Raw genomic sequence first — 26177 nt, 5'->3', positions numbered from 1 at the left:
TTTACTGGCGGAAGAACCTAGGGCAAAGGGACATAACATTAAAATCAAAACAGGAGAGATATTAGAAAACACTTCTTCATGCAAAAGATAAAAGTATGGAAACCCCTCCCACAAAAAAGAAGTACATGCTAGCTCAATAGATAATATTAAATCTGAGATTGATACAATTTTACTGGATAAGGGAGTAAAAAAAATGGAGCCAAGACCATTGGATTGAGTTAAGAAGCTTATAAACGATGATCTCATTGAATGCTGGAGCATGTTCCTGGGGCTGAATGGCCTACTATCTTCTGTGTTCCACCATACACAAATACAGGATGATCCCCCTCATTTTAAGTGGTCTCATCTCTTCTTTGACGATCCTTTTAGTTATTTTTTACGAAAAAGTCATTGCCATTTTTCTTTACCATCTAACCTCTCTCTTTCCTTCTCTTCTATACCTTTCATAATTCCTAAGCTTTCTTCCAAATTATGTACTCTAAATTGATCATTTGCCTCTTCTGCTTTTATCCATGGAAACCCAGCCTTTGACAAACACTGCTTACTCCAAGGAATATATTTAACCTATATCTTCACTATTTTCTATTTAAATATCTGCCAATGGTGGTTCACTGTTTGAGTTGCCATTTTCTCAACCGTTGATCTTTGTGTTTCCACAGTTCTTTTGTGAAAGCGTCCATATATGAATCAGACGATAGATATTGTGCTTTCATGATGATACAATCTGAGAACTGCTTACTTGAATGACATTTGAGAAAATGGCAGAAAACTGTATAAAAATGATTGCATTTGCATCAGGGAGGGGATTACTGGGAAGGCTGTTGTTGCCAGTGAGACAGTAACATTTTGTTTCTCAGTAGCATGGATTGCTTGCTGGTAGAGTGCCAAAGACTATTTGGTTATTTGAATTAAAACTCCATCTGTCACTGTTTATTGCAGGGGTCCCGGAGGCGGTCGACCATGGCCAAATCCACCTAATGCCAACTCAGTAAGTATGTCTTAATGCTCGTGTGACCCCCACACAGCAAGGAATGCACCTGTAGCCTCTATGCATTTAAGTGGTTAGCTGTGATGCACCTGCTGAAATATTATTCCCTGTATTATAAAAATACTCCTTTCACTATTGTAATAATTACTCCATCATTTAAAAAAAAACAACTTCTCTAGGCAAGCAAGTAGCAATGTGGTCCAACAGTAAATGGAATCTCATTTATATATTTTCTTCTCCTTTTGAAACTCAATTCTTCCTTCTGTTTGGTTCCAGTGTTCTTTGGTTCCTGGAAACTTGGTACTGATTTGGCATTTTTAGTGAATTTTGAACATTTCCCTCAGTTATTTGTTTGGAAGGGGATACTATATTGTGGGGAGTGTAACCCCCACCCCCCCCAACCCCCAGATGGGCACAGTGGGACGTATGCCACCGTTCTCAAATCTGCCATCTTCCCCCACGGGTCAGAAAATTGTGGCGGAGATGGCATGAGGCCACTTAAGTGGTATATTCTTGTCCACTTAAGTGGTATATTCTTGTCCACTTAAGGGCCTTAAAAGGCCCAAGGGTGGGCTCCTTATCCATTCCCCTATAATATGGTGGAACAAATCAGGGGTGGGTGGGAAGGTGGCGGGCTGGCCAGCCATTTTATTTATTTGAAGGTGCCTCCCGCCATCTTCAAATACATTGGTCGGGAACAGAAATTTGACCTTTCTTTTTCTAGTACACATTAAGTAAATTAGGGCTGGTGGTTAGATGGCTGGTACGTAGTTCAGAATGATACTTGCAGCACAGCTTTGATTCCCGTTCCGCCTGAGGTAGACTTGGGATCTGCTTCCTTGCCCTGCCCCTGATGGTGGAAAGCAATGGCAAACTGATCACAGACAAAAACTGCCAAGAAAATGGCAGGTTGGTAATGGATTTAGTAATTGCAGAATGTTCAGCTTTTCAATATTTGTGTCTTAACAGCATCAGTATTGTCAGTGATGGTTCAAATGAGCTGAGGCTTCGGAATCAAAGTCTATTTACAGACATAAATTTGTACAAAATTTCACTTTGTCTACCTGAATAGTGATAATCATGTTTAAAACATATTTGTAATTAAAACCCATAGAGAGAGACCAAAATACTCATATAGTTTATTTATGGCCGGTAACATATCAATAAAGTAATGTCAGTCTTTGTCCAATTATTGTGGATTACTTGTTCACAACTTCTTTCTGATTTCGGCTTTAACAGTGAAATTGGAAAGGGAGAAAAGATGAATTGACAGTTATTTTTTGTTACAGATACCATATTCATCAGCATCACCTGGCAATTATGTGGTGAGTGGCATTTTACTGTTCTTTGTGGGTTACGCTGTTTAGTTCCAAATGTGGAAATAGTTGGCCAGATGTTAACAGCAGTGCCAAGTGTTTTGGCTGAGAAGTGAACATCTGATTTTTGTGTTTGGTTGTTTTGTCTGGCATTCATAGTGCATATGTTGATGTTGATTAGTAAATCAGTAATCAGTCTGGTCAAAATTGCTCTGAGAACTGTTATGCATCAGCATATGGTGCTGTGGCAATAGTCTTCGATAATAAACAAGAAAAGACAACACATTGCTGGCAACCAGGCGTTTGCATATTTAAATTTGAGCAACATCAAAATTGCTTAAATAGTAGAAAGTTCATTTACTAAAAATAGTTTGTACTCATTTTATGTGCCCACTGTCAGTAAACAGTACAATATTCAGATTCAACATCAAAATGTGTGCCATGTGGTGGAGGAAACTCTGAAACGTAATGCCATCAATTTGACTCTGGGATTGTCACACAATAGGACACTGTCTTGTGGCAGGTTTTGTGAATTCTATGACGGTGTCCCAGGTTACAAATGTGGTATTCAGTACACTAGCAGAAAAGGACCTCTAAACTGATTCACTCAAGTTGTGTCCCCTTGATAACTAGCTAAAAAGAGAAGCACATAGCTTAATACAGTTTGTGCCAAATAGAAAGTCTGTTATGATATTTTAAGAAGAGGCACCAAAGTCTTGTTTTTTTTCACTAACGTCTTGATGCATATTTTGGACCATATGGGTCCTGTTATTACACCCAAGGGTTCTGCTGTCCTGAAAGTAAGATACTGAATCTGCTTATTGAAGTGACCAACGCTGCTGAAACAAGAGAGTATTACATCTACCCTGGTAAATTAAGCTTTGTAACAAAGCCTTATTTATAGCTTTTTTTACCTGCCCTCATAGGGCAGTATTTTACAGACTTCTACCAACAGGCTTGAAGGCACAGGCCTGTAAGATCCTGCGAATGTCCTTTCTCCCCTGATCTTACCGCAATTTTACGTGGGGCTGGTGAGGCCTAAGATAGTCTACCAGTCCTTGCACCAATTGAGGTCTTTAATTGGCCAAATAATTGCCACTTAAGGATCACGCCCTGCCACCTGCAAATTTTAGACTGCTGAGAGGAGGTGAGGGCCATTGTTTTCAATAAGGGCTTTACTGGTTTGACCTGCATTTGTTGCCCATTGCGAAGTGCCCTTGAGAAGAAGGTGGTGGTGTGCTGCCTTATGGAACTGCTGAAATTAATGTATTGCAGGAACACCTGCAGTAATGTTAGGAAGGGAGTTCCAGCGTTTTGACCCAGCGGCAGATGGAATGGTGATCTAATTCTAAATCAGGATTGTTTGCATCTCAGAGGGGAGTTTGAAAGTGGTGGTGGATGGAATGTCAGTCAAGCAAGCTGCCTTGTCCTGGGATATTTTGAGCCTCTTTTGGAGCTGAACTCATCCAGGCAAGTTAGATTCTCTCTTGTTCAAGATGGTCATTGCCTGGCATTTATGTGGCACGAATGTTACTTCCTATTTATTAGCCCAAATCTTGCCACATATTCACACGGAGTACTTCAGTATCCGAAGAGTTGCAAATGGTGTGGAACATTGCGCAATAGTTTGTGGACATTCCCACCTCTGAAGGTGAAGGGAAGGTCATTAATGAAACAGGTGAAGATGGTTGGGCCTTAGGCACCATCCTGAGGAACTCCTGCAGCGATGTCCTGGGACTGAAGTGATTGGTTTCCAATATCAGTTTTCCTTTGTGTCAGGTATGACTCCAACCAGTGGAGAATTTTCCACTTGACTCCCATTAACTTCAATAAAGGCTCCTTGGTACACTTGGACAAATGCCACCGTGATGTTACTCTCATTTCACTCCTTGTTAAATTCTTTTGACCATGTTTGGATCATGCTATAATGAGGTCAGGACCTGTGTGGCCCTGGCAGAACCTAAACTGAGTGTTAGTGAACAGGTAAAGTTATTAACTAAGTACCGCTTAATAGCATTGTTGATGACACCTTCCATCACTTCGCTGATAATCAAGTGTAGACTGATGGGGCAGTCATTAGTTGGATCACCTTGTTTTTTGTATACAGAATGTACCTGGGCAATTTTCCACATTGCACAATAGCTGCCAATTTTGTAATTTGTCAAGGGGTGCAAATCTTCACTATTGCCAGAATGTTATCAGGGACCATTGCCTTCAATGCAACCAGTACCTTCAACTATCATATGGAACAAATCGAATTGGGTAAAGATTGGCATCTGCGATGTTGGGGACCAAAAGGAGGCTAAGATGAATGATCCACTTGGCACTTTTCGCTGAAGATGAATGCAAATGCTTCAGGCTTTCATTTGTACAGACATGATGGGATCCTTCCATCACTGAGGTTGGGGATATTTGTCGAAAGTCCTTATCCAGCTAGTTGCTTAATTTTCCATCATTACGGGATGCGACCGGACTGCCGAGTGTAGGGCTGCCCTGTTGGATGTAGAATCAATCAGCAAGTTAGCCTGTCAGGACCTTGGGAGGGAATGGGGAATGGGATGGTCACCTCTCTCACAGGACTCCTTTCCCAAACCATCCCCCCATCCCTCACCCATGTCATGACCTTTCTTGGCCCTGATAAGGGACTCTGGACTTCCTAGTATCCTGGCTTCCTAGCACTTTGTTCACAGGAGTCCCAACAGCGACCACCAGATATGCTGATGGACTACAGGGCTACCAGACAATTAGATGGCTGGCAGCTCTCTGAGACTGAATTTTCTCCCCACATAGAGAAGATGGCCCATCCCCTTCCACTAACTGCCCGACAATTAAATAGCACTCGGGCAACCATCAGGAGCAAAGGTGAGTAACCTGCCAACATTTTCAGAGGTACGGCAGGAAATGCCACCGTTTGAAAAATTCATCCCATAAATTTCAGCTAATTATTTATGTAGTTGGATAATTACATGATGACAGTATGAAATTATTTAGATCAGGTTTTTTTAACTTTGAAACAGTGGCAGTAGTTTGAACTAGATGCTTAAAGCAGAATGTCAGGCTTATGGGCTTTCAGTAAGCATTATGATGAATATCTTGCTCATGGTTCATCTTGTGAACTTAAGGTACCTAAAATGCTGTTTTAGTGGTTGCCAGGACCATTGAGCAATGAGTAGTCATTGAGGCAGTCTAGATGAGAGCGACAGTTGAGAGAATTCAGAGGCTGCGGGGGAGGGTGGGGGGCGCAGTTTTCCTATCCCTCCCGCCACGGGAATCGTAGTGGGCAGGGGGCAGACTATGCAAAAGTCCGTTAACCTCAGGTGGGATTTTTCAGTTTCAGGGCACGCATGGCCAGAAAACCCCAACCTAGATCTTCAAAACTGAAGAATTGAAAACCTTGTGAGAGAGAAAGAGTTTTAACAAGATTTAGTAGCTGAAAAGTTTGCAAGATCTTTCTTGGTCGCATCTGCCATTTAATGTACAGTATAGTGTGTTTGACACATTTTGCTGGTTAATTCATATTTACTTTGTTTATTGTTAGAGTATTGGATAAATATGAATTGTATTTTCCTGACTTTGTATTTGTTTGTTTAAAACCATGAAATCTAAAGGCCAAAAGAGAAAATGCTGGAAAATCTCAGCAGGTCTGGCAGCATCGGTAAGAAGACGTTTCGAGTCCCCAAAGGGCTTTGAGAGAGGATCACCTGGACTCGAAATGTCAGCTCTTTTCCCTCCTTACAGATGTTGCCAGACCTGCTGAGATTTCCAGCATTGTTTCTTTTGGTTACGGATTCCAGCATCCACAGTAATTTGCTTTTATGAAATCTTAAGGCTTTATTCTCCTAGTGAGCAACTGACTTCATACTTGTCTACTTTAAAAAAAAAAGTTACAGGCCCCTAATCAGACTGGTCTGTAATTGTTACAATGACTTTAATCTGTATGAGTGCACAAAAGGTCAAGCAATTTAAAGTTCCTTGCCCTCACTCTCGCCTCTCCTACTAGAACATAAGAACATAAGAAATAGGAGCAGGAGTAGGCCATCTAGCCCTTCGAGCCTGCCCCGCCATTCAATAAGATCATGGCTGATCTGTCGCTGCTCAGTTCCACTTTCCCGCCCTCTCCCCATAACCCTTAATCCCCTCTCTTATCAAAAACCCATCAACCCGCGTCTTAAAAATATTTAGCGAGGCAGCCTCCACCACTTCAACGGGCAGAGAATTCCAGAGATTCACCACCCTTTGAGTGAAGAAGTTCCTCCTCAACTCCGTTCTAAACCGCCCCCCTTTTATCTTGAGGCTGTGCCCCCTAGTCCTACTGTCTTTTTTGAGCGGGAAGAGTCTCTCCACCTCTATCCTATCCATCCCATTCATCATCTTATACGTCTCAATGAGATCTCCCCTCATTCTTCTAAACTCTAACGAGTACAAGCCCAGTTTATTCAGCCTCTCCTCATAGCTCAACTCCCTCAACTCCGGTATCAGCCTAGTAAACCTCCTCTGCACTCCCTCCAAGGCCAAAATATCTTTGCGCAGGTGCGGCGCCCAAAACTGCACACAGTACTCCAGCTGCAGCCTCACCAATGCCCTATACAGCTGCAGCAAGACCTCCCTACTTTTATATTCAATCCCCCTTGCTATGAAGGCCAGCATCCCATTTGCCTTCCTGACCACCTGCTGCACATGCAAGCTGGGTTTTTGCGACTCATGCACAAGGACCCCGAGGTCCCTCTGCACCGTCGCCTGCTGCAGTTTTTCGCCCCGTAACCCCTTCATTCCAGAAGTATTGACAGTGGTTTGCATTTTCTTAACACCAGATCAGTTTAATTGTTTTAAACAATATGCAGAATGTTGAAACTTATTATTGGCAGGTGGATTTAAACAATTTTAATTGCACAGCTTAGATTCCACTTGGAGTACGTTGAAGTGGTTTAGCCAGATGTGCCTCACAAAATACATCAGGAGCAAAGTAGTAACCCTCAGGTGAAACATTAATATTGGCTCCTAAGTTGTTCACTGCAGATTTTGTGTACAGTGACTGAATGTGATACCTTCAGAGTTGATTATAACAAATAGCATCAATATCACAAAATACAGAACAAAAAATGGGAGGGATGGAACAAAATCAATAACTTACCACTTATGGAAATGCAGGCACTGATTTGTCACAGACACCACAAGTTTATGTTTCTTGAAACTAAGGCTTTCACTAGAGAAAAAGTCAGAAGGAATGACTCCCTGCTTTCATTGGAAAAAAAGAAAAACTTCTTTTTACAAAGCGTATTTCATAATCTCATGATGTCCCATTCACTTTGTTTGATTTATTATTGTCACATGTATTAGTATACAGTGAAAACTATTATTTCTTGCATGCTATATAGATAAAGCATACCGTTCATAGAGAAGGGAACGAGAGAGTGCAGAATGCAGATTACAGTCATAGTTAGGGTGTAGAGAAAGATCAACTTAATGCAAGGTAAGTCCATTCACAAGTCTGACAGCAGCAGGGAAGAAACAGTTCTTGAGTCGGTTGGTACGTGACCTCAGACTCTTGTATCTTTTTCCCCGACGGGAAGAAGGTGGAAAAGAAAATGTCCAGGGTGCATGGGGTCCTTAATTATGCTGGCTGCTTTGCCAAGGCAGTGGGAAGTGTCAGTAGAGTCTATGGATGGGAGGCTGGATTGTCTACATTCACGACCTTCTGTAGTTCCTTGCAATATTGGGCAGCGCAGGAGCCATACGAAGCTGTGATACAACCAGAAAGAATGGTTTCTATGGTGCATCTGTAAAAGTTGGTGAGAGTCATAGCTGACATGCCAAATTTCCTTAGTCTTCTGAAAAAGTAGAAGTGTTGGTGGGCTTTCTTAACTATACTATCAGTGTGGGGGGGACCAGGATAGGTTGTTGGTGATCTGGACACCTAAAAACTTGAAGCTCTCAATCTTTTCTACTTCGTCCCCGTCGATATAGACAGGGGCATGTTCTCCTTTGCGCTTCCTGAAGTCGATGACAATCTCCTTCGTTTTGTTGATATTGAGGGAGACATTATTCTTGCCGCACCAGTTCATCAGATTCTCTACCTCATTCCTGTACTCTGACTTGTCATTGTTTGAGATCCAACACTTTTCAAGTATATTCACTGCTGTAATATAAATGTTGTTAGCATATTATAAGGACAGAAAATGCTATAGTATCAATGACGTTAATGATTTTATGGTAATATTCCTGTCGCCATTTGTTGATTCACACATTCTCTACCTGTTCAGTTATTTTATCAGTTAGAAACTTCAAGCAAGTCCAAGGGTGACATAAGATATGCATATAAGCGTATTTGACACAGGAGATGTGATGTATTGATTCTGATGGAGAAAATAACACCAGATAAAGAGAGACATACATTTATTTGAAGTTTTTCATGATCACAGGACAAGACAAAGCATTTTGCAACCAGTTATGTACCTTTGAAGTATATTCACCATTGTCATGTAGGAAATGTGTCAGCCAATTTATGCACAACTAATCTCTTCTAAACAGCAGTATGATAATGACTAGATAATCTTTTCTCCTGATGTTGATTGAGGGTTAAATGTCATCTGGTATATTGGTGATAAATCCCATTGTTCTTCTTAAAAATAGTGCCATGGGGTGTTTTACGTCTACTTGAGAGAGCAGACAGAGTTTCAATTTAACCTGTCACTTGAAAGGAGGCTCTTTTAACAGTGAGGCACTCACTCAGTACTACATTGGAATGTCAGGTTTGATTTTTCTGCTCAACATGCAGTTGCAGTGTTTGTAAGGACACTGCTCTTTTCCAACTGAGTTTGAGTTAAAAATAAATTTAAAATGCACAAGGAGTGCAGCGTCTGAAGTTGTGATATCACAATCCCAGCCATCAGACAGGTATAAGATTCTGTGATTAAGTAATGTGGTTCAAACTAGAATGATTGTATTTCTGGCAAACTGTTAAAAAAAAATTTGCATTTATACAGTTACAAGAAAATGACTTAACCAAGAAACTTCACTAATGTCATAAACCAAGCTCAAGTGATTTATGCATGTTGGAACTCCAAAATTGAATTGGCATTGGTGTTTCCTGGCATCTACTTCATATATTTATTCTTTCACAGTATGTCACTAGCTTGGCCAGCACTTGTTGCCCATCCCCAGTTGTAAGAACATAAGAAATAGGAGCAGGAGTAGGCCAATTAGCCCTTCGAGCCTGCCCCGCCATTCAATAAGATCATGGCTGATCTGTCGTGGCTCAGTTCCACATTCCCGCCCTCTCCCCATAACCCTTAATCCCCTCTCTTATCAAAAACCCATCAACCTGCGTCTTAAAAATACTTAGCGAGGTAGCCTCCACCACTTCAACGGGCAGAGAATTCCAGAGATTCACCACCCTTTGAGTGAAGAAGTTCCTCCTCAGAAGGTGGTGGTGAGACACCTCCTTGAACTGCTGTAGTCCGTGTGGATTAGGTATACGTTCAGCTGTCACAGTTGAAGACAAAGGATGTTGCTTCTATAATGATACTGAACTTGATTGTCTGCTATATTAATGTTTTTCCCTCTAGACCAGTTCTTGTACAATTTTACATACTGTACAGAAATTTCAACTGTTACAAAGTTCAAAATTAAAGATTTCAGCATCTAATTCATGGTTGGCAAATTCTGCATGATACAGAGGGAATGCTGCACCATCTGATGTGCCATCCTTCAGAATGTTATTATGACACTGTTTAAAGAAGAGCACAGGACTTTCCCTATGTCCTAGCCAATGTTTATTTCCAAAGCAGCATCACTCAAACCAGAGTACCCAGTCATTACCTTATTGCTGTTTGTGAAATTTGACAGTGTACAAATTAGCTACCATGTTTCCTAAATTAGAACAATGACTTCAAATGTACTTCATTGGCTGTAAAGCACTTTGGGATGTCATGACTAGAGGTGCTTTATAAATTGTTATTTTTAAATAAGCAAGTATTACCATGAAAAAGATATTTGACATTCATCAGATCAGTTATTCACATTTGTTAAAAGGATATTCTTCTTGGGCAACCTTTTCCTCCCATCTTGGAGCAATTCACTCTTAGTAAAGTGCAGCTTCACGAGCACAGATAGTTTCTGGTCCAGACTCAAATGGCCATTTACCATATGCATGCTTAGACAGTGAGCGTTGCTAGGCTATTGAACTGTAAGAATAATCATAGATCAGCTTGATCCTGACACTCACTTTACACACTTTCTTGCAGAGGTCACTGGATAATAATCAGGAGAGGGACCATTGCTAATTCCTCCCTCTTGCCCAGCACAGAGGTACTGAGACCAGTAGTAGCATCTGGCTGTGTAGATTTATATGTATAGTGCCAGTCTTTTAGAAAAAAATAAACCAGTGCTGTGAAGCACAGATTAGCTGATTTTATTTTAGACATGGCTATAAACACAAAGAAGTTCATGGTTCTACTTAATTAGCAGATTATATCGAACACATTTCAGATGAGTATTGTGCATACTAAATTCCTGATGACTATTGTTTTGCAGGGACCCCCTGGTGGTGGAGGGCCTCCAGGAACTCCCATCATGCCTAGCCCAGGAGGTAAAAAGGGTTGCCTTGTGTGCTTCTGTTTTGTTTGTCATTCTAGAATATTGTAGAATTTGATGAGTAATTAATATGCATTTGTTGCTGCTGTAAGGAATTTAATTGCAAACATGGAATTAAAAGTGTTTTGGGTTTTATATATCTGAGTTATTAGATTACTTGATTACAAGGAATCAATGGGAAGTAAACATATATCATTAGCCTTTTTTAAAAAGCTGCAATATTGCAAAATGTTCTGAACCCTTTTGAAGTAAACTAGTGCCAGTAAGAAGTAAATTGTTATTTTTGTTTGAAATTTTAGGGTTAATTTTGGGCCCAAATATTCATAGCAAGGCACACTAGTTGGAGAACCAGGGCAGCCAAGTTTTAGCTCCCATATCTGACCAATACTTGCTGCTGACTCTCTCAGCTTTCCACTGTGAGACTCTCCCAAAGCCCCTCATGACAATGTAATTGGTTGTGGACAACTGTTCTTTAACGTCAAACTTCCGCACCTTCCCACTCATCAGCCACCTGTTAGCTTGAACAAGTTTTGGTGAAGAGATAGACCTATGCCGGTAAACCTTGGTTATTCAAATCATACAGGTGACACACAACAGAGACTGTGGAAAGAATTATCACCACGGGATATGTAACCCTCCGAACAAATCACCTTGCCCAACTCTATTACACATATCCTCTCTTCCATGTTTCACTTAGTCAATTCATTACCACAAGGCTCAATAGCAAAGTCCTTTAATGCAACTACTTCACAAAAATAAATTTATATGCCTTTAGGGAGAGCCATACTGTCAAAGACTTTCATTAGGTTTTATAAGTAATCTTTCATTTCTCAACTGATTTAAAAGCAAACATGAAAAAGCATATAGCATGTTGGAAACTCATTTAAGTAAAACAAACTTAATTACGCAAGGGGCAGACTTTTACAGAGCCCTGTGGCCTTCCCATCACCATCCCACCAACAACCTATCTGCAGTTTGACAGCAGGTGAGTCCTTAGTTGCACACCCACTCAAGCCCCAACTGCAGTCTTTAAATGGCCACTTAAGAACATAAGAACATAAGAAATAGGAGCAGGAGTAGGCCATCTAGCCCTTCGAGCCTGCCCCGCCATTCAATAAGATCATGGCTGATCTGTCGTGGCTCAGTTCCACTTTCCTGCCCTCTCCCCATAACCCTTAATCCCCTCTCTTATCAAAAACCCATCAACCCGCTTCTTAAAAATATTTAGCAAGGCAGCCTCCACCACTTCAACGGGCAGAGAATTCCAGAGATTCACCACCCTTTGAGTGAAGAAGTTCCTCCTCAACTCCGTTCTAAACCGCTTCCCCTTTATCTTGAGGCTGTGCCCCCTAGTCCTACTGTCTTTTTTGAGCGGGAAGAGTCTCTCCACCTCTATCTTATCCATCCCATTCATCATCTTATATGTCTCAATGAGATCTCCCCTCATTCTTCTAAACTCTAACGAGTACAAGCCTAGTTTATTCAGCCTCTCCTCATAGCTCAATCCCCTCAACTCCGGTATCAGCCTAGTAAACCTCCTCTGCACTCCCTCCAGGGCCAAAATATCCTTGCGCAGGTGCGGCGCCCAAAACTGCACACAGTACTCCAGCTGCGGCCTCACCAATGCCCTATACAGCTGCAGCAAGACCTCCCTACTTTTATATTCAATCCCCCTCGCTATGAAGGCCAGCATCCCATTTGCCTTCCTGACCACCTGCTGCACCTGCAAGCTGGGTTTTTGCGACTCATGCACAAGGACCCCGAGGTCCCTCTGCACCGTCGCCTGCTGCAGTTTTTCGCCACGTAAGTAATAGTCCTTCCTACCATTCTTCCTACCAAAGTGGACCACCTCGCACTTGCCAACATTAAATTCCATTTGCCATTTCCTGGCCCATTCGCCCAGCCTATCTAGCTCCTTCTGCAGACTCTCCACACCCTCCGCACAATTTGCCTTTCCCCCAATCTTGGTGTCATCAGCAAATTTCGACACCCTGCACTCGGGGTGCTTCCCATCCTCGCCTCAATTTTCTTCTTGGCAGGAAGAGCTCTGAGATGGGGCAAAAGCCCAGCAGGTTACCCTGCTCAGGAAGCAGAGGAATGAGGGCACCTCCATTATTTTCTAGAATGGGCGTCGCTCCCTGCAACATCTGGGCCACCTGTTGATCCCTTCCCCCTACCATTTAAATCGTAACCCCCCCCCCCCCCCCCCCACTCCCCTGTCAGCTTACTGTGTACCCCTCTCCATTCCTCTCCTCTCCACCCCTCCCCTGCAGACTGTTAACTGGCCATTGGGCAATCCTGATTGGGAGAGTGATGCATTCTGCACTGACTTCAGTGTTGGCGTGGCAGGAAACCTCACCATCGGAGAACTTACAATAAGACCATTAAGACATAGGAACAGATGTAGACCATTTGGCACATTGAGTCTGCTCCATTCTTCAATGAGATCATGATTGACCTGATGTGGCAATCCTCAACCACTTTCCCGCCTTATCCCCATAACCTTTGATTCCCTTAATGATTAAAAACCTGTCCATTTCAGCCTTAAACATAATGAGCCATCCTTTACAGCCCTATGTAGTGAAGAATTCCACAGATTCAGTACCTTATGAGAAGCATTTCATTCTCATCTCTTAATATGGGAACCCCTTACTCTGAGATTATGCCCTCTGGTCATAGACTCTCCCACAATGGAAAAAAACCTCTCTGCATCTGCCCTGTCAAACCCCCCTGAAAATCCTATGTGTCTCAATAAGGTTACCTCTCATTCTTCTAAACTCCAATAAGTACAGTCCCAACCTACTCAACTTGACCTCATAAGAAAATCCATCCATATCTGTGATCGATCACAAATCTTGTTTAAACTGCCTCCACTGCCAGTCTATCTTCCCTTAGATAGTGGGATCAAATCTGTTCACAGTATTCCAGGTGTGGCCTAACTAGTGCCTTGTATAGTTTTAGAAAAATTCTGCCCACTGTTACAATAAAGGCTTAAAATTAAAAATAACATATTGGAAATACGCTGTGCATTCGTTATCATGTGAAAAGAGGAAAGATAGATGAACATTTTGAGTGCAATCTGTCAAACACCCTTTATAGACTGAATTAAATGAAGGGGAAGGGAATCATTAGTTAACAGCGAAGAACTACATTTACACTAACTACTAATACAAAGAAACAGTTATCGATTTAATAATTACTTAGCAGCTGCTTTATTTCAGTAATTAATAAAACCTCTACAGTAACAAAAAGCTTATTTTATATTGACAATAGCATTGTATTTGTGTCACCAGTCCTCAAGGCAAAGGCATCATGCAGCCCGCGGTAATCTCAGTGTAAATCTGCCACATCATACCTGTTGCGTCATTTTAATTTTGAGTTTATTTTTGTAAGATTTGCCAGATTCCTGAGGGCATGTCCTGGGACTCACATGCGTCAACCCATGCCCCACGTCACCTGGTTAAACTTGGGGCTGATGTTCATGATTCTTGATTGAAAGGCTTTGGATTTTGACACTGCCTTAATGGCTCCAGTCAGGATATGGGTATGCCGGCGTTGGACTGGCGTAAACACAGTAAAAAGTCTGACAACACCAGGTTTTAGTCCAACCTATTTATTTGATAATATTCTCACAAGCTTTCGAGGGGTTACCCTCTTCGTCAGGTGAATGGAGAGTTCTGGCCTCAGACAGAGCATATAAAGCACAGACAGTTTAGAGATTACTGATTAAAATGCGAATCCTTACACCTAAAACCTGGTGTTGTCAGACTTTTTACTGTGTTCCAGTCAGGATAGTCAGTGCTAATGAAATAGCATTCAATATGTAGGCAACCCTGTGGTGTTCTTTGTCTACACTTGGAAGTGCTTCGAGGAAAGTCCATCTGCTACTGATGAAGCTTGGCAAGTGATCCAGGTTTTTCCAAATACCTTTAATGAAGGCTGGACTTGACTCAAATTTGTATGGTGTGAGTGGAAACACCTCTGTTTAATCTGCTCAAAAACGTTTTCTAATTGTCAGTGATAGTTACAGTGTCTGTTGTGTTTTTCCCACCCATTGCTTTCCATTTTTCTCATTGATGGAATCCATGAGGTTTGCTAGGGGGAGGTCAATTTCCCCTTTCCTAACATACTGAAATAACCAGCGTCCACTTACTGTCTTCACTGCAGACTTAATTGCGGTTGCATTGGCATGGAGGATCTTAAACCTGACCTTACTCTACATCCTGAGTATTTGTGTTTCAATGTGCTGCACTGCTGAGTGTGCACTATATTGATAAGTACTAAATACTCATAGAATTTGAATTAGTGTACAAAGAAAAGTTAATCAAAAAAATGTGCATTGATGACACTGAGAATATCTGTAACTCCAGGATTTTGGTTTTTGCACTGCCTCTGAATCAAACCACTAAAGTTATAGGTTAAAATTCTCCAGCTGTTCTTGCAGGTAGGATCTTCTAGATCAAGCCAATGGTAACCCCATCCCCAGCACCACACCCAGTGAAGGCTGCAAATAATACATTGACAGGCCTCCACCATCGCCCCAAAACACACCATGGAGGGAGGCAGAAAATCCCACCTGTAGAACACATTTCAATAACACATTGAAAGATGTGCTTGAATTATATGGTAGTTTGACAGTTTGTGAAATAAATAAGTTGAGACTTTGATGGATTTAAAGAAGTATATCAATTTATGTTGAATACTTGTATTTTGATGTCTCTGCTATTAATTTTAATCTATCCATAAAAAAGCCCTGCATCTAAGAATTGAAAGGATGATAGATTTAATGGATGTAAAATAACAGTGGAATTTTAAGAAATAACACAAGTAGAATCTTACCTGAGTAGCCTAATGACATCAGATGGAAAAAAATGATCAAGGCGTGAAGAAGACTTCCAAAAGGGGCGTTCACAAAAATGTCAGACCTTTTTAGAAATAAGAACATCGCAATAAAAAGCGGAATGATATTACTAAAATGTTACATCTGGTCAACATTACTATGTGGATGTAAATGTTGGAATATAAGCCAGACAATGGAAGATAAATAAAAGACTTTCTGTCAACCTACTTACTGAAAGATATGATTTGGATTAGTTGAACAACACACACTAGTGAGGAAGTTTTGAGGAAAGCAGGCACAAGAATGACTTTTGCAAATGATCACTTAAAGCAGCTACAACTCTTTGGGTGTGTACTTAAGAGAGAGAAAGCAGAATATCTGGTAGTGATGGTAAAATTGAGGGTAGCAGCACAGAGGGAGACAAAGAAGAAAATACAGCTTAAGAAGTAGAAGAAGACAGAAGATTTGAAACAACAACAAGATATTGGCTGCTATCAAGGATTATTAAAGTTGGAAACTTCTGAACGCTGATATTCTGAAACATGTCATCTCAAGTAGACTTAATGACTGAATGTTTGGGTTCTGCCAAGATTGGGAACAGAAGTGAAGGAACTCAAAAATACTGGCACCAGCTCGTGTGCTGTTTTACTAACCCCATTTCATGTGCCTGCCTTTTTTTGCTGAGCCAGCAGTGCTATCTGTCCCCATGAGCCAGGAGGCTAACTAGACTCATTAAGAGCTTTGTTAAGGAAACTTAAAGGAGGCCAACTGTGATTTTCAACTCCAGTTTCCTGATGATATGGGTGAAGTTGCACTGCCTGTAGGAATGCATTTGATGGCAGATTGGGGTGCCAGCACTCAAGGCAGGCCTAAGCCCTCCCCCCTGCTTGCCTGTATGTAATGCACCCAATGGCTGCCCTACCACCCACTACCTCAGTTTCTTAAGTAAACCAAAACATTAGGATTTTTTTTTAACCCTTTGTCTCAATTTTTGATTTCACATAAAAAAAGACCTTGTAAGGAAGCTAAATCATAGAATCCCAACAGTGCAGAAAGAAGCCATTCGGCCCATTGAGTCTGCACTGACAACAGTCCCACTCGGGCCCTATCGCGTCACCCCACAAATTTACTCTATCTTACGTATACTGACAAATTAAGGGGCAATTTAGCATGGCCAAACCCATGCAGGCAAATTAGCATGGAGGAAACCCATGCAGGCACGGGGAGAATTTGCAAACTCCACACACATAGTGATCCAAGCTGGGAATCGAATCTGGGTCACTAGGGCTGTGAGGCAGCAGTGCTAACCACTGTGCCACCCTGCTATGGGTGGCACAATGATTAGCACTGCTGCTTCACAGCTCCAGGGATCTGTGTTCAGTTCCCGGCTTGGGTCACTGCGTGTGCGGAGTCTGCATGTTCTCGCTGTGTCTAGATGGATTTCCTCCGAGTGCTTCGATTTCCTCCCACAGTCCAAAGATGTGCAAAATGGTCCCTTAGTGTCAGGGAGACTAGTAGAGTAAATATATGGGGTTATGGGGATAGAGCTTGGGTAGGATTGTTGTTGGCGCAGGCTTGATGGATCCAATGTTCTCCTTCTGCACTGTGGGAATTCTGTGAAGCTTTTTATCTCTGTTTGGTACTTTAGCAAGGATGGAAAGAAGTACTTAGAATGGGTTTATTGCTTTTATTCTACATTTAGTAAAGACAGCAATTTGTATTTGTATTGCGCCGATAATGTAATAATACATCCCAAGGCCTTTCATGGGGCTTTATGAAACAAAATTTGACACCCGCTGACACATGGACCAGAATTTAACTGGCCCGCCCGCTACAGGAATTGGAGCAGGCAAGGGGCGGAGCATGGGAAGGTCTGTTGACCTTGGGTGGGATTTTACTATTTTGGGACGAGCAAAGCCATAAAATCCTGCCCAAGAAGTTATTAGGGCAAATGACCAAAGCTTGGTCAAAAAGATCAATCTTAAGAAAAGCCTTATTGAGGAAAAAGTGACTGAAAAGTTTAGGGTGAAAATTTCAGAGCTTAGGGCCTAGGCAGCTGACAGCACGACCACCAAGGGTGGACAAGATTGAAATCGGGGATGTTCAGGCAGCCAGAATTAGATGAACACAGTCATCTCTGAGAGTGTTGGGTTGGAGGAGATTACAATGATAGAGAGGTCATGACCTTGGAGGATGGATTTTAGGAGGCCAACCAGAATAGTGAAATCTAGAATTAACAAAGACAATGGATGAAGGCTGTAGCACCTCATGAGCATCTGCTCCTCTCGTTATTCCTGAGGCAGACAAAAACAGTAGAATTGTATACTACCAGCGTAAACATCCTGTGATATCATTGAAACATTGCAACAAGAGCTTTAACATATTGTATTTCTGGTTATTTCAGATTCAACAAACTCCAGTGACAATATGTACACAATGATGAATGCTGTACCCCCGGGGGCCAGCAGGTCTAACGTAAGTGAAGCAAGAATTAATCTTTGGTTTAATTTCAAGTTAATTTTAATACAAATTTTCCAATTCAGTACACCACAAAGATATGAAATGCAAACTTGTACTCAAGATCTAAACATTAGTAAAGATTTTTCTCTTCAGGTATAAAATAGTTCTCTTCAGATTTGCACTACATTTAACCAGCCAATATCCCATGTGCAAATCACACATAAATGAACTTAATGATTCACAATTCAAAGAGAAAACTCTCATAATTTTATTAGATGACATCACCAATATTCGATAAAGATATTGCGCAGGAACTTGAGCCCCCGTTCACCCTCCTCGGGAATGGCGGCGGGGCCTCAAGATCGGGTAAAACCCAGAAGATGTGACTTCCGATTTTTGCTGACAGCGTTATCAAGTTCACACCCACTGCCAATATGAATCTGATTTAAATGCATTACACAGATATTGAGACCTCGCTGTATTTTCAAACTGCACAGTAAGAAGTCTCACAAAATCAGCTTAAAGTCCAACAGGTTTATTTGGCACTAGCTTTCAGAATCTCAAGCTCCTTCATCAGGTGAGTGAAGACTTGTGTTTACAAGTGGACACACAAGTCCTCACTCACCTGATGAAGGAGCCTGAGACTCCAAAAGCTAGTGCCAAATAAACCTGTTGGACTTTAAGCTGGTGTTGTGAGCCCAATGCCTCCACATCATAGCTTTTCAAACTGCACCAACATGAAGTTACCTTGGCACGGTTTAGAACAGGTTCACCAAGACGTGAACATGTTGTGGGGATACCCCGAGGGGTGGATTGATGTGTATAGCCCCTGGGGGAGAGGACCATGGCCAAGTTGTGGCCTTGATACAAGTTGGCACTGCCAGGTTGGCACTATGCATTAGAAATCTGAAGCAATAAAAGGCATCAGCAACCTTTGTCAAGGCTGAATGAGCATGCTGCTGTAAAGGCAAAAGGATCCATAGGTGCTGGCATGAATCTGCAAAAAAAAACCACAGCCTGGTATTCTGCATCCTATAGCTGGTGAAGTTGAGGCTTGCAAGGAGGGCTTTCCTTTGTGCCACTCTGTAGAACCAGTCCACAGGTTAACACATGCCAGCTAGAAGGTACAGATAAGTTACAGACCATTGATGGCCATTCACATCAGCAAACTCCATGCTGCATAGTAACCACTAATCTCCTTGTAAAAGATAGCAGGACTCAGCACTTACCCCGTTTCTGGTCTAGACTTTGAGAAGGTAGGTTACAATCACAGTCATTGCCAGGTATTGTTTGCCAGGGACCACTGACATGCTTGATGATACAGTAAGAAGTCTCACAGCACCAGGTTAAAGTCCAGCCAGTTTATTTGATAGTAACCCCACAAGCTTTCAGAAACGGTGTTCCTTCGTCAGGTGTGTGGAAGGTTCCACACACCTTCCACATACCCAATGAAGGAACACTGTTTCCGAAAGCTTGTGCGATTACTATCAAATAAACTGGTTGGACTTTAACATGGTGTTGTGAGACTTCTTACTGTGTTTACCCCAGTCCAACGCTGGCACCTCTACATCATGCTTGATGATATCCAAAGGATGTAAAGCATGCTGTGCTTGTAATGCTTCTAAAGGATCTTCTATTGTAATAGTTAGGTATTTGCATCTTGTTGTGATGCCACCAGGAACCGTGATGCAACTATCATTGGGAAGTGGTGCATTCACCAACAATAGTTATCGAACTGAAATTGACTCCCATAATCTTTTCCAATTTTTTTTGCCAGGATTCGACCAAAATGACTGGCAGCATCATAGCCTGTAGAGCATGACAAAGACCACTTTAACTCGAATGTTTACTTCAAAGAGAAAAGGCTATGCAACGTGGATGCAAATTTTCATGTTGCTGCCTCTATCATTGATTATTCATGCTTGATGTATCCAATAAATTGTGAAATACATTTTCTTTAATGCAACTAATAAGGAAGTTGGAGCAATTGAACAGCATGTGAATGTGCCCTGTTGTATCTGTAGAAAGTCCCATTGACAAAAGTTGCATTCAATTTGTGCTTTTTACTTGTAGTTTCCAATGGGTCCTGGCTCAGATGGTCCAATAGGGGCAATGGGTGGAATGGAACCACATCACATGAATGGATCATTAGGTAAAAAGAAAATGAATAAAGCATATAATGAATTTTTATTCACTTTGCCATATTAGCTATTCTGTTGTATTTCTGCAGATTGGTAGCTTTTTAACTCTCTTGTGAACCTCATGATAATTATGAATGCACCTCAGAAACTTCCTGATGTGTATACAACAATATCAGAGAGGCTTGATTCCAATCCACACAAACAACCTTAAGTTGGCATATCTAATTCTGTATTAATGTGATACATCGATGTAAGGCAGCTGCTCACTGATTATAATCAACCCTCTGGGAGTAACATTTCCTAATGTCATTTTACCCCTTGGTGAATTTTGTTTACTCTGAATCTGAGTATGAGATTAAGAAAAAGAATTATTAAGAAAACTACTCAATTTAAGCATTTATAAGTAAACCCTTTATGTATTACATTTTCTCTCCTGACACTTCAGCAAATATATTTTATCTTATTAGTTATTGTATTTACTAATCATTTGTTTATGGTAGGAAAAATATTACTAACAGCAAAGGAATAGAAAAATCTTTTCTTTCAACCTCTTAGGCTTAGCTGCATGTTGTCCGTTGATGCGAAAATACTTGGTTACTCTTCCTGCATTCTACTATTTTCCTGCCCTGTCTCAGTTGTGATAACATTGTTATTCAAATTGAATTTGATTTTAACCACAAAAAATGATTTTTTATCTCTGAGATTAGCATGTCCTCCAGTACAGTACATCCGGATTACCAATGTATCTTTGAATGTATCTAAAGCAAGGTATTAAGAGTAGATTGAATCATGGTGCAAAATCCTTCATGGAACAGCAGTGCTTTAATCAAGAACTGAATACACAGCACCATCCAACTCTGCGTAGTCTTTTTTTCCTTCCCGCACCCTTTCCTTCATTCTCTGCTAGTGAATATTTTAAATTCTAATTCCTTTTGATCCTTATTTTTTGATTATAATTAAAGGGTAAGTATGGGCCAGTACAGAATGTTAGCATTCGGGTGCCAACAGTTGCAAGTTCAAATTTTTGACCTATTACTCTGACTCACTGCCTCAGTTGGATGAAGTTTCTATTTTATCAACCAAGCAGCTGGAAATCAGACATTCCATTTGGAGGAAGGGAGGAGAAACTGGACAGAAATTATTTGCATTTCTTGAATTTGGCTTGCTGCCTTACTGATTGTTGTGTTACATTGAATGCAATTGTACTGAAGTAAATAGCACCTAAGAAGTTATGTCCAGAGCTGGTGGAGAAGGTGTATTGGTAGATGCCGCTTCCTGGGACACACTCAAACTAAAATGGGAGGGCAGGTAAATTAAAATATAGTGCAATAGATTGCTTGCTTGAATTATGCAAAGTGTATTACAGCAAAGTCCACCATTCAGAATTGGATCATGACCAATCTGTACTTCAATTCCTTTCACAAGCCTGAGTTTAATGTGACAAAAGCCCAAAAACAGTGAGAGACCTTTAGTGCATCTGTGATTCATCTATACTGCACTGCTTTGTACAATAATCGCAAGATATATTTCCCTCTTGTTTTTATTATGAAAATATAAAGTTCAGTTTTGGACGTTGGTGAGATCATTCTTCCACGTCAGAGTGAGTCATGATAGACAGGGGAAAAATGAATACTGGCTGAGATTTTTCAATAACAATTATGGCAAAACTTGCAGAGTTTGCACCATTTTTTCTGATAAACTGACAGCAACGTCTGGAATCCACAGGTGCAGTTAAATGTTGAAATCTAGGAGATGCTGTCAAGGATTTGATGTCTTTCTTTAGGATGCACTGTTGAACTCGCTAAGACTGAAGGATAGCAGTGCATTCACTTCCTGGTTTGCTGCCCATGGAAATGCTTCAATGTGTTTGAATGCTTACCATGCTAACTTACAATATTGTTGCTGGACACCTTGGATTTCCTCTGGACTTGGCTCTGGATTTAAAGTTAGGTTGGGTGAAGTGACATCTATGCTGCAGAATTTGCTAGAATTTTGAGGTTTGCAATAAGTGTGCTCACTTGGCCTCTACTGCAAGTTTTGGGCCAGTATGAATTTGACACCAGGAATTATTTAGTTACAGGATCCAATGTGTGAATGAATGTTCAGTTTCTAGTGATATGTGTTAAAGACCAAGCTGGAAATGTTAATCTCATCTTTTTAAGATAGTTTCTGTGTGTAAAGCGCAATCCAATTTTTATTGAACTTTTGAAGACTTGAGGGTGTAAGGAAACCTGAAATTAAATCACATATTTGTTTTTTGCAAACCAGTGTCATTTATTAGGCCAGTGAATCTGAAATACAATGAAGCTAATAATATCACAAAGGTGTACTCTGATTAATTTTCCTCGGTCCTTCCTGTTGCAGCTAACAGTTTTACCTGACTGAAAGATCACCATCAAGTGCTGCGGGGAAGTAGTAGAGCTCAGATGGATGGAACAAAAACTAATTAGGATGTTTGTCTTTTAATTTCAGGCTCTGGAGACATGGATGGCATTTCCAAGGTAAACATCATGTTTAATAAGCAAGACATTTTTAGCTTTTAACATAAAAGTATACATTAAATAAAATTAAATACATTAAATGGTACATGTTTAAAGTTTATTTATTAATGTCACAAGCAAGCTTGCATTAACACTGCAATGAAGTAATTGTGAAAATCCCCCAGTACTCCACTCAAAAGTTCCACCTTCCGTTCAAAGGGCAATCCTTATTAATTTGTTAAAATAACAAAGACTTTTATCCTTAGTATCCTTTTATCCTAGGCTTTTATCCTGATTATTTTGTTCTTGATGTTAAATGCTGGTTTGGGCGGGAGCAGTAAAGTGTAGTCAGTGTGGCTGTTGTATTTTGTTAAACCAGATTTGGACAGGGCCCTCCCCCACCTGGGTGGAAATACAAAGAGACAGGACTGGGTTATGTATGGGGATAGTGAGGGAGGCCGTCACTCAAAGGAGATGCAGGAATGAATGGGGCAGATCAATGTTAAGGGCTGGATTGAGTGACGGGGTTTTGACCCATTGCGACCAATTGAAAGGGTCCTTTCTTTAATTAGAGCAGAGCTTGGCTGCTTGACTAAATTATAAAGTTGTAACATTTTAGCAGGAATAGGTGACAATCATTGTACTCTGAAGGAGATGCTGATACTTTTTAAGACAATTTATACCCAATTTCTCTGTGCTTTCAATGTAACATTATTAAACCTCTCCCTCCCCCAAGAAAGAATTGCACAAGCAAAAAGGGGACGTGAGATTGTTTTGGCAGATAAGGCAAAGGAAAATTCAAAGAGCTTCTACAAATACATAAAGGGCAAAAGAGTAACAAGGGAGAGAGTAGGGCCTCTTAAGGATTAACAAGGAGACCACAAGAGACGGGTGAGATCCTAAATAAATATTTCTCATCAGTATTTGCTGTTGAGAAAATCATGGATGTTAGGGAACTTCGGGAAATAAATAATGATGTCTTGAGGAGTGTACATATTACAGAGAAAGAGGTGCTGGAAATTTTAAAGCACATGAAGGTATATAAATCCTCAACAACTGATGAATTGTGTCCCAGGACATTGTGGGAAGCTAGCAGAGACAGTTGAATCATCGATAGTCATGGGTGAGGCTCCTGAAGGTTGCAGGGTTACAAATGTTGTGCCTTCCTTTAAAAAGGGCTGCAGGGAAAAGCCTGGGAACTACGGGCCAGTGAGCCTCACATCTGTAGTGGGTAAATTGTTGGAAGGTATTTTGAGAGATAGGATCTACAGGCATTTCGAGATGCAGGGACTGATTAGGGAAGTCAGCATGGCTTTGTGAGTGGAAAATCATGTCTCACAAATTTGATTGAGTTTTTTGAAGGGGTAATCAAGAAGATAGACGAAGGCAGTGCAGTTGATGTTGTCTACGTGGATTTTAGCAAGGCCTTTGACAAGGTACCACATGGTAAATTGTTGCATAAAATTAAATTTCATGAGATCCAGGGTGAGGTGTCTAAATGGATACAAAATTGGCTTCTTGACAGAATAAGAAGTCCCACAACACCAGGTTAAAGTCCAGTTTATTTGGTAGCATAAGCCACTAGTTTTCAGAGCACTGCTCCTTAATCAGGACATATAAAGACACAAACTCAATTTACAAACTAATGGTTGGAATGCGAGTCTTTACAGGAAATCAAGTCTTAAAGATACAGATAATGTGAGTGGAGAGAGGGTTAAGCACAGGTTAAAGAGATGTGTACTGTCTCCAGCCAGGACAGTTAGTGAGATTTTGCAAGCCCAGGCAAGTCGTGGAGGTTACGGATAGTGTGACATCCCAGTTGAGGCTGTCTTCATGTGTGGAACTTGGCTATCAGTCTCTGCTCAATGACCCTGCGTTGTTGTGTGTCGCGAAGGCTGCCTTGGAGGATGCTTACCTGAAGATCAGAGGCCAAATGCCTGTGACCGCTGAAGGGTTCCCCAACAGAAAGAAAACACTCTTGCCTGGTGATTGTGGAGTGGTGTTCATTCATCCATTGTCATAGCGTCTGCATGGTCTCCCCAGTGTACCGTGCTTCGAGATTTCCTTTCCTGCAGCGAATCAGGTAGACAACGTTGGCTGGGTTGCAAGTGTATGTACTGTGTACCTGATGGATGGTATTCTCATGTGAGATGATGGCATCCGTGTCAGTGATCCGGCACGTCTTGCAGAGGTAGCTGTGGCAGGGTTGTGTAGTGTTGTGGTCACTGTTTTCCTGAAGGCTGGGTAGTTTGCTGCGGGCAATGGTTGGTTTGAGGTTGTGCGGTTGTTTGAAGGCAAGAAGTGGGGGTGTGGGGATGACCTTGGCGAGATGTTTGTCTTCATCAGTGACGCATTGAAGGCTCCAGAGAAGATGTCGTAGCTTCTCTGCTCTGGAGACGTACTGGACGACGAAGGATACTCTGTCAGCACTGTCCCTTATTTGTCTTCTGAGGATGTCAGTGCGTCTTTTTGCTGTGGCACATCGGAACTGTCAGTCAATGAGTCGAGTGCCATATCCTGTTCTTATGAGGGCATCTCAGTGTCTAGAGTTGTTTGTTGTGATCCTCCTTATCTGAGCAGATCCTGTGTATCTGGAGGCCTTGTCCATAGGGGATGGCTTCTTTAACGTGTTTAGGGTGGAAGCTGGAGAAGTGGAGCATCGTGAGTTTACCTGTGGGCTTGCGGTACAGTGAAGTGCTGAGGTGACCGTCCTTGATGGAGACATGTGTCCAAGAATGCAGCCGATTCCGGAGAGTAGTCCATGGTGAGTCTGGTGAGACAAAACTTGTTGATGTCATCATATAGTTGTTTCAATGATTGTTCAAAGAAAGAAAATGTCATCGATGTATCTAGTGTATAGCATCATTTGAAGGTCCTTACTAACAGAACAAAATTTCCACTCAGCTAATGAAGGAGCAGCTCTCCAAAAGCTAGTGGCTTGTGTTACCAAATAAACCTGTTGGACTTTAACCTGGTGTTGTGAGACATCTTACTGTGTTTATCCCGGTCCAATGCCAGCATCTCCACTTCTTGACAGAAGGTGGTTGTAGAGGGTTGTTTTTCAAATTGAAGGCCAGCGGTATGCCTCAGGGATCAGTGCTGGGTCCACTGTTGTTTGTCATTTATATTAATGATTTGGATGAGAATATAGGAGGCATGGTTAGTAAGTTTGCAGATGATAGCAAGATTGGTGCTAGTGGATAATGAAACAAGATATCTCAGATTGCAACAGGATCTTGATTAATAGGGCAGTGGGCTGACAAATGGCAGATGGATTTTAATTTAGACAAATGCAAGGTGATGAACCAGGGCAGACTTACTCAGTTAATGGTAGGGCATCGGGGAGAGGTACAGAACAAA

At 41.4% G+C, this 26177-nt stretch overlaps 1 protein-coding gene across 7 annotated transcripts in view; it reads left to right on the top strand.

Moving 5' to 3' along the window:
• LOC145343183 (single-stranded DNA-binding protein 2) overlaps window positions 1-26177 on the top strand; it is a 406347-nt gene that overhangs the window by 347012 nt on the left and 33158 nt on the right. For all 7 annotated transcript variants that reach the window (XM_080189193.1, XM_080189192.1, XM_080189190.1 and 4 more), the window contains 6 exons: window positions 940-988; window positions 2278-2313; window positions 10837-10891; window positions 18141-18211; window positions 20270-20348; window positions 22810-22838. In XM_080189193.1, the coding sequence (XP_080045319.1) occupies window positions 940-988; window positions 2278-2313; window positions 10837-10891; window positions 18141-18211; window positions 20270-20348; window positions 22810-22838 (319 nt within the window). The remainder of the gene's footprint in view (window positions 1-939; window positions 989-2277; window positions 2314-10836; window positions 10892-18140; window positions 18212-20269; window positions 20349-22809; window positions 22839-26177) is intronic.

This window comes from Carcharhinus amblyrhynchos, chromosome 5 (genome assembly GCF_965287045.1).
Source record: "Carcharhinus amblyrhynchos chromosome 5, sCarAmb.v2.hapA, whole genome shotgun sequence".
NCBI lineage: Eukaryota > Metazoa > Chordata > Chondrichthyes > Carcharhiniformes > Carcharhinidae > Carcharhinus > Carcharhinus amblyrhynchos.
This window is presented reverse-complemented; position numbering and strand designations above follow the sequence as displayed.